Source organism: Varanus komodoensis, unplaced genomic scaffold (genome assembly GCF_004798865.1).
Source record: "Varanus komodoensis strain SLA01 unplaced genomic scaffold, ASM479886v1 scaffold6_2, whole genome shotgun sequence".
Lineage (NCBI taxonomy): Eukaryota > Metazoa > Chordata > Lepidosauria > Squamata > Varanidae > Varanus > Varanus komodoensis.
The window spans coordinates 2356565-2365931 of record NW_025336346.1 but is presented as its reverse complement, the minus strand read 5'-3'; the positions used below and the strand labels follow the sequence as shown (position 1 = coordinate 2365931).

At 50.3% G+C, this 9367-nt stretch overlaps 1 protein-coding gene across 2 annotated transcripts in view; it reads right to left on the bottom strand.

The window, feature by feature from the left end:
* SEMA3B (semaphorin 3B) overlaps positions 1–9367 on the bottom strand; it is a 52936-nt gene that overhangs the window by 22311 nt on the left and 21258 nt on the right. Inside the window, exons 3-4 of one of the 2 annotated variants that reach the window (XM_044451190.1) lie at positions 5914–6071; positions 2950–3012 (exon numbers count right to left, since the gene is read on the bottom strand). The exons of the other annotated variant lie outside the window; for it this stretch is intronic. Of the exons in view, the coding sequence (XP_044307125.1) occupies positions 2950–3012; positions 5914–6071 (221 nt within the window). The remainder of the gene's footprint in view (positions 1–2949; positions 3013–5913; positions 6072–9367) is intronic. 2 annotated transcript variants of the gene reach the window in all.

The window sequence follows — 9367 nt, the reverse complement described above, 5'->3', positions numbered from 1 at the left end:
ATGCAGGAAGACAAACAAGCTCAGGACTTTTTGTTTTCCTGCCCTTTTGCCCTGATGGATAAAGCAGGCTGAGTATTGAAAACTGTTGACAGCGGGAGAAAAAAGGAGACAGGGTCCCATTGCAGCAGAGAGAAATGCCTCACTCACGCTTTTCCTCTGATCTTTCTGGCCGGCTGCTCTCCAGGCCGCCTTTCAATCTGATTTTGCTCCCTGAGCCTGTGGTGCTGACCTCCCACCCACTCTCAGCAGTGCTCGTGGCTGGAACAGAAGCGGAGGAAGGACAAGTGTCTCAATGCCACACTAAAGCCAAGGCTCAGTTCTTGGCTCTGTCCGCGAATTAGCGGGCATAGCCCTGCAGGGTCAGACTGTTCTGTTTGCACAAGAGCTGGCAGGAGAGGAGTGGCACCGCAACCGACTGCTTCTGCTTCACACAGGAGTGATGTGACAGTGGGCAGTCTTGGGATGGCTGCCAGTCTCTGCCCCGTATCCGCGCAGTTGTGACAGTGCTGCTGAAAGCCTTCAGTGCCAGCTGTTGTGCACAAAACATTCCTCTCTGTAGGGCTCTCTGGAATAAGACCCACAGCTGGGGGGCAGAGCGCACTCTTTGCCAGCATCTGATCCCTGAAATCTCCAGGCAGGGCTGCAAAAGACCCTTCCCTGAAACCCTGGAAAGCTGCTGACACCCAAGGCTAGATCAGGAGGCAGGAAGTTGTGGCCCTCTAGATGCTGTTGGATCTCAATTCCCAACAACCCCACCATTGGCCATGCTAGCTGGGACTGATGGGAGTTCAAACTCAACATCTGGAAAGCCACACGTTCTCTAGTTCTGCTGTTGACCAAAATGAACTGGATGACAACTGGCCTGACAAGAATCCTATGTTCCTGGTACATCCTTTGCTTTGCACTGCCAGCTACGATAATTGGATGGTGCTGTTTGTTTGTTTATATCCCTTTTTTCTTTTTAAAGAACTCAAAGCAGCTCACATCATTCTCTTCTTCCTGCTCTCAATCTTATCCCCTGTGAAGAAGGTTGGGCTGAGAGCCTGGACTGGCCCAAAGTCACCCAGTTGGCTCCACGGCTGAGCAGGGATTAGAACCCAAGTCGCCTGAGCCTCAGTCCCACACTCTTTATTATTTTTATCATTGCTATTTTAATTGAGATTTCATTTTATGGTTTTTTAAAATTAAGATCCTGTTTTAAATCTGGAATGTATTGTTTGCTGCCTTGAATATCACTTTTCTGGGGAAAGGCAGGATAATTGTTTAGATATATTTTTAAATATGAACAGAGATATATAAATCTATCAAATAAATAAATAAATAATATATATCACATACTTAATAAGTAATAATACAGGGTCCGCAAGTTCTTTGCACCCCTCTCAGAACGCTCTTTCCCCTTCCCCTCTCTCGGCTGTTGTCCACTGCAGAAATAATTAACCACAGCAATGAAGTGATCATGAGCACACCACCCCTTTCCATGGGCTTCTGTACTGGGTCAGAGTGCCAACAGCAATTCGCAGCAGCACATCATGCCAGTTCCCCCAGCCCTCCAGTGGGGGAAGTGGGCTGGGGAAAGGCTAAGTCTCTCTTCTGCTTGAGCTTCTGATGATGAATGGGGGAAGCCAGCCATGCGACCGGCGCATGCCACGTTTTCCTCACAGCAACCCCATCAGCTGGGTGGATTGGAGTGGATCAAAGCATGACTCTGAACTGTTGGCGTCAGAAGCGCCAAAACAGCACATGAAGGTCCCATAAATTATGGCCTCCAGGAGGTGTCTGCAGACTCAGCCATAAAGCCCTCATGCCCTGCATGCTTCTCCACCTTATCTGCATTGGAGCGATCCTTGCCTTGCCTTGCCTATCTAGCACAGTCTTCTGCCCCCCTGGTGTTTAACTCCTATCAGACCCAGCAAGCATATCCCAGGGGTCAGGAAGGGGTCGTTCAAAGCATTTCGAGGGCACCAGGTTAGGGAAGGCTTGTGTATAAAGCTGACCCACAGCTTGGACTAGCCTTACATACAAGAAACAAAGAGGTATCTAAGAGGGATACTGATTTGGGAAGGTAGCATCCCTCATGCTCTTCTGAAGCCCCTCAGCCTGTGCTGCTCCAAAAACCCTCAAAGACAGTGTGGACATCTTGTCACCCTCCAGATAACTTGGACTACAATTCCCATCAGCTTAGTCAATATAGCCAATGGTGGGCAATAATGGGAGCTGCAGGCCAAAACATCCAGAAGACCACAAGTTGCCCACCTCTGTTCACGGGGGACTTTCTTCCATGCTCCAACCCCTAAGCCCATTCAGTCATTTTCATGGAAAAACTCACTCAGAGCTCCTAGCTGCTCACCTTTCAGCCTTGACCCAGTACTACTCCCCCTGGACAAGCCGAAAGAGTTATGGCCAATGTGCCTTCCTGCTGTTAACCCACAGCTATCAAAGAGTGAAATCTGGCTGTGTCCTGCTTCATCTCCGCTCCTGCCAAAACGGTGGGAACCTCCTCTTATCTCCAGGGAGGTCAGGATGGGTCAGAACGAAGCAGGCATCTCTGAATGCACCAACCGGTCCTTCCGCAGTGACGGGACTCAGCCCTCATGGGGGCCTGAGTGCGCTGGGACCCAAGAGTGCACGCTGCCAGGCGAGCGGCAGGGAGAACAGTTTTCTGAGGAAAAGCACATGCTCCTGAGTGATGTTCAGCTGATCCTTAACAGCAACAAAGGGTCATGGGTGAATGAGGAGGCCCCAAGCTAGAGTTTCATTCTCTCTTTCAACACAACAAACTCCCGTAATACAAGTGAGCTGGGCTGTGGGCTGCTCGCTCTCGAGGCAACCCACCCACATCACATTTCCGGATGCTGCTCATCCCCTCCCATTGTGTCCTGGCTTAGTTAAGGGCTGAGGAGCAGGGAGAGGGTCTCCATCCCCTTCCCATCCAAATGGGCCACTTACGTTGATGTCTTTGCCTGCCCAGTTGCATTCTTCCCTCCATTCCACAGGCGCCGGCCAGTAAATCTGAGGGAGCAAGGATGGGGCAGATCGTTAGCAAAGGTCTTCAAAACAAAAGTCTTCTCGTTTAGTCATTCATCACACTTGCATTTAGTTGAAAGCTGTAAAAGTGATGGCAGTAAAGATCAGTCCTGCATTGTTGCTGCCGGCTCCCCTTGGTCACGGGCCACCATCTCCCTGCTATTCGAGCCCTGAGTGTCTTCCTGGGTGAAATGTGAAATGGAGCACGAGGCCTGCGGCTGGCACTCAACCGGCTTCTGAATATTCCACAGAAGGACTCAGCTGGTGCTTGAATTTATCTCAGTATTTATTTATTTGTTCCTTAAAATATGCCTAGGCTGCCTTCTGGCCGTAAGTCCCCTAAGATGGTCTATGAAGCAGCATTAAAACAGCATGAACCAGACATTTTAGAACATGGGGCTATATCTTAGTTTAGTCCTACTTAGAGTGGACCCTCTAAAATGAATGGGATTTAAGTTAGCCATGATGAACTTAAGTCCTGTTCATTTCCTGATGGGTTAAACTTTATGTAGGGCTAAGATTGCACACAACTCAGAGCAAATAAAACATCAAGAAAGTAAAACTAGCTTCATCCCCTTATTAAAATCTAACAAATGCAAAGCAGAACAGGAAAGTCTTTACTATTTCTCAGAAATGGAGTGATGAAGGAGCAAAGCTCCCAAGGGGGGAGGAATTCCCTTACTGGCTGCTGCCCTGTGTTCCCCAAATGCAAACCCCTTTCAGTAATGGGCCTCAGGTGGGCCTCAAAGCCTCAGTAATGGGCCTCAGGTGGACCTCAAAGCCTCAGTAATGGGCCTCAGGGCCTCAGGTGGGCCTCAAAGCCTCAGTAATGGGCCTCAGGGCCTTTCAGTAATCCAACAGGGCCTCAGATGAAGACTGTGCACTTCCTCAGCCCCCATTTCTAGAGAGTTTGGCTGGAATCAGCACGTGCCTCAAGAGCAAGTAGTAAGCTGCATCCTGTTAGCCATCATCCCCAGGACTGCATCCCGCTGGTGCAGGAGCAGCCGCTGGTGCTTACTCAGCCAGCGTGCCACCCTCGCACTGCAACCTTTCAGCTGTTTGCAAGCCCTGCAAAAGGAGACGATGGCAGACTTGTATGCGAGCACTGGAGTAATGGAGAGGCCTGCATGTTATTTTGCTTTGCGAGAGGAGAGGCCTGCATGTTATTTTGCTTTGTCATGATGCTTCCCTTGTCGCAAGGAAGCAGATGGCAGAGCAGAAAGCGGTACCTAGCCTCCTTCCGGCTGCATGAGCCAAGAGCAAATGCTCCAGGAGCCGCGAGCTGGAGGGGGTGGCTGCATCGTCCCCACAATGCAGCTTCTCAGAGCAGCCCAGCGCTGAGGGTAGTACCAGTGGACTCCACCCACCCCCTGCCCGGCTTCATTAAATGGGGAGGTTCATCCTGTAAGATTTCACGGAGGAGTCTGGAATGCAGGACCTGCTGTTATGACAAGCTGAAGACCCCCTTCTGGTGGGAAAAGGAGCCATAAAAGACTCCGGAGCAGAGAGCAGCATCCTAACCCAAAACATTTCTGTACTGCCCTTCAGTGCCATATTTCTAGGGTGGTTTAAGGTCAAGCCTTTGAGTTTAAACCACAAATTGTCTTGTGGTACCTTAAAGGCTAACGAAGTTACTGTGATGTAAGTCAAGTGAACTGCAGTCCATGGATGGTTATACAGTGGTACCTTGGCTCACGAACTTAATCCATTCCAGGACTCTGGTTGTGACCCAAATTGGTCGTGAGCCAAGTTAAATTTCCCCATAAGGTTCAACGTAAATAAGATTAATCCATTCTGTAACTATTTTTTTAATCAGAAAAATGTAAAGCAAAGTGACAAAAGAACAACAAAGATCACGGCCATCTCCCTCACCCCCCAGCACGACCGCAATTGCACCCCTCACCCCTGAACGTGCCTGCCATCCCAGTGCGCTGGGCAGGGGGGGATGGGCGTGAACGCAGACATGCTCGGGGGGCGGGGAGATGGCCAAGATCCCAGTTGCGCTCCTGCAGGAAAGAGGGACACAATCACAGGCGCACTCGTGCAAGAAAGACGGGTGTGATCTTGGCCATCTCCCCCACCCCCCTGAGCACGATCATGGCCATCTCCCCACTTGTGGTGTGGGGGAGATGGCCGTGATCACGGTCACCACCCAATGCGGAGTTCACAACCTGAGTCAAAATTTTTATGAAATTTTTGTTTGCCACCAGATCTGGTTGTGAACTTAGCCATTCGTGAGCCAAGGTCCCACTGTATAGTAATAAATTCATTAGACTTTAAAGTGCCACAAGCTTCTGCTCTGCTCTCCTGCAAAAGACTAACACTGGAGCTGGAGTTTGAGAGGGGAGCAGGAAACCTGAAGAACTCAGCCCTGTTTCTTCTAGCTGGGTCAAATACCCACAAATACCCACTCCTGCAGCCAACTTTCATTAGAGCATTCGCCTTTTGTGAAAAATGTGGTGAGAGGCATTTAGAGACTTCTGGTGGGGGTAAATTTTAAGGATTTTTGAAATCAGTGGCTACCACTGAGGCAGTCGACATTTCCTCTTTTTAGGAATGTCCCTGGCAGGATTGCTTTGGCCTGGCTTGGACCATTTCCAGAGCAGTCTGTGCCAGAAAGCTGGCGGGGCTACCCGGCACAGCCAAGAAGCCACTTGAAGCAACAATAAAACTGCTTTTTTGCAAGAAAAATAGGGGGAAAGGATTTTAATCTTACCTGTAGATACAGGAAAGGCTGGCCATCTTGTATCTACAGGTAAGATTGAAACCCATACGATTCCCCATCCTCTAAAGATTAAGCCTGCCTTCAGCAGACGTTTTCGCCTCATCCCCATTCCCTGAAATGAGAGGAGAAAATCTGGTAGGAATTCTCTTGCACAGCTCTACCTTCTTGTCCTGCTTGCTGATGTTGTCGAGGCTCAAGGATGCCAGGTAGTTTTTCCCTCCCACAAAAAGTCGTCCTCTTTCTTCATCCAGCAGCAACGTATCATAGCAACAGGAGCGCTCCAGCTCATAGGTGCGCAGCCCGTGGCGCATCCGCAGGTCTGCCAAGAAAGAAAAATGGGAGGCGGTGGCATGATGGCCACTAGAACCCCCGAGGGACTTCCATCTCCATCCTTCGTGCCCAGTCAGAGAGAATCAGCTGGAGCAAACTAAGTGCAGCACAAGTTGAATCAATGAAATACGAACAGTTAATAACGATGTTCCAGTTCCTTTCTTCTGATTACATATCACCTACTACGCAGGAACAGGAAGAAGAGTCATACAAAAGCAAACAAACACTGTGAACTGTTAAGTGCGACCATTTCTATATATGCGCACAGGAGACATTAAGCTCAGTACAATGAAATGGATGTCCTTGTGCAAATTTATCTGCTAACACTCATGTACTGTGATGCATACAGTACCCCTTGGCCATCAGGTCCATGGGAAAAGGGGAAAGGATGGTTATCCTTCCCTCAGAAATTAGCAGACTCGAGAATGGGATTGACTGGGCACATTGCAATTTACCCTACACAAATGCTCCTCTACCCGAACCTTGGACGCAAAGCTCTCACACACAACCAGTGAGGCTGTAACACTGGTGTAGCCAACAGGAGAACCCGCTTCCAGGCTGTGACCCTCCAGGTGACTCTTCTGTGACCTTGGCCAAATTGCAGCCCCTCTGCAGGCCTCGGAGCCTGTTCCTCCCTTTTGTTTATTCGGACTGCAGGTTCCTTAGAGAAGCATTAAGTCCCTGTTAAGCCCCTTTCGCCTAGTGGAACTCCGCACAGCTGGCCTCTAAGGGCAATGCGACCGCAATATTTCTGTCATCACATATGCTGAGGAAAAGCCCGATATCAATCTTCAAGGGGCATGGGTGGGGACAGTGGCTTGACCAGTCACAGAACACAAACTGCTCAACTGTTTCTGTCCATTCATATGGAGATGTGTCCATTTCACTGCCAGTGGCCCAGCCTGGAAGCCATGTTTGAATTAAACCTAAAAACTCCCTATGAAGCCCCAGACTGGCATTCCCCGCGGGGCCCTCTGCATGGAACACAACCCTTCCGCACGGTGGATAGCGGAGGGCTGATATGCAGCTTCTGGTCCCAGCTGGCGGGTTCTGCCGCTTGGGAGAATGGGCAAAAGCAGCCATGGTCCAGAGGTACCCCCAAACTGGTGTTTGGGATGGACCCATTTCAGCTGTGTGCCATTCAAGCAGTTAGCAGGATGCTGCCTGGGGATGCAAACACTTCTGCTCATTTTGCCTTGCCCCCATGCTAAATCCCATTAATGGCCTGTGCCAGACACCCCCTTTCTGCCCACCTTTTCACCCCCCCCCCCGATCTGTCTCACCAGCATTAACAGGTTACCAGCTTCAACAGTAGCAGCATGACATTAATCTCCCAGCACAACAGGAATCTCTGCAGAGAAAGGGCCTTTTCTCTGCATGCAGAGCCTAATCTGCTCTCGGAAGCATGGACAAATAAGCCATTGTGGAGACGTGAAAGAAAGCGGCTGGCAGGGAAGCAATCCATGCACTAATGAGCTGCTGCCCATGTTGGGTGTGTGGGGTGCACAGTGTCAAGGGGAGGGCCACAGCTTTTTGCCAGAGCACCTGCTTCATAAGCAGAAGGCCCGAGGCTCAGTCCCAGGTAGGGCTGGAAAGCTCCTGCCTGAAACCCTGGAGAACTGCTGCTGATGCAGTGCTGACAATGCGGGGGGCTAGAGCCACCAAGGGTCTGACCTGGGATAAGGAAGCTTCCTATACATGCCACAGCCTCACTGGCCCCAGGGACTAGAGAGGGCTGCGTCTGGATCACCATCACCCTTCTGGTCCAGCAACACCAGCACTTGTTCATGCTGTTCTTGCCGGAACTGTTCCCTCGTCCTCTGTGGTGTGGCCTCTGCTTCTGGCTGGGCCACAAAAAGCAGACCCTTACCTGGGGACAGCCGTCTCCCCTTACCTGGCTTCGGTCTTGTAACTCCCTGCACTCTTGGAAATAAGCTGGCAATTAACAACAACAACAGCTCAAGCTATTATTGTGTCTCAATTCTGACAGCAGAGAAAGAGGTTTCCTTCATTTGTGGCTAGCATGGAAACCAAGTGGAGCAAGATGGAGCAATTCATCCTCCTCCTACTCATCCATTTACTCTCTTACGGTGAATCTCTGGGCAGTCTGGGTGAGCTGTTAAAGAAAGTCTCCCCTTTTGCCTTATCCACCTTAATCAAAAATAGCTTTGTACTAGGACTGAAGGGGGGACAGCAAGACTCTTGTGCAACTCAGCTGGAAGAGCCACAGAGGGAGCTGGCCACTGCTCTAACGGGCTACCACAGGCCCAATGCCTAGAGGTGAGGGCTGACAGCTCACATCCCTTGCCTTAGGGCTTATTTTTCAGCTGAAACCACTCCTCTTTTGGTTTCATGTGGAAAGACTCACGGGAGCCTTTGCATCAGGATCCGCAGCTTCCGGGGCTATGTTGTTCCTACTGCAGACCCCACTGAGGTCCCTGCCTCCTGTTGCCCTACCATATACTCTCCCACTGAAAACTGGCAGCTCAGCAAGAACTAATAAACCCTGAGACTTTGCATAGTGTGTGCTCTCCACACACCCTTATTTATTTCTTCATTTATGCTGTCACTCCATAGATAAATTTCTTACACTAGTTTGGAGGTATAACGGCAGGGTTGAGCGGGGTTCACAAAAAAGGCCAGTGGGGTCCGTGCGCAGCCTGAGACTCCAGTGCCGTAACTGAAGCTAAACATGGCGCCCCATTCAGCTTGTACTGTGTGCATGGGCCTTCTTCTCTCCTGTTGCTCCATGTTGCAATGAGCAGAGCTGCCCTGGCAGTCAGAGTGCTCCACACGCACACCGAGCCCCAGGGCCCATGGAAAACCGCTGGGGAGAGCACAGCTGGTGAGCACGTTCTTCATGGGAGCCAAAGTCACACCCTTGTGACCTTTTCCGCTTACAGTTCCTGTATCAAAATTAAGCTTCATTCTGCGTTCTCATGACTTGGCATTTATCAACCAAAGCCTATCGGGGTGCTGGCACGGACCAGTGCAGAGGGAACTTGAATGAGTTCATGGATTTTGGCCTTAAAAATCTATGTGCCTGTTTCTCTTTGTATAGAAGTCAGCACAACACTGTGCACCTGGCTCTCCTGCAAGGCACTGCCGCACCTGTGTGTTTTACCACCTGCATGTTTCCATTTCACCTCTGGAACAAACTCTTCCTTAGGCTTGGGGCAAAAGTGGCAGGATGGAGAAAGCACAGGAAGGAGGAGAACCTGTGCAAGAGGGCAAAGGGGAGAGGGAAGGGCTACATCTAGCATCTGCTTACGAATTGCTTTTTAA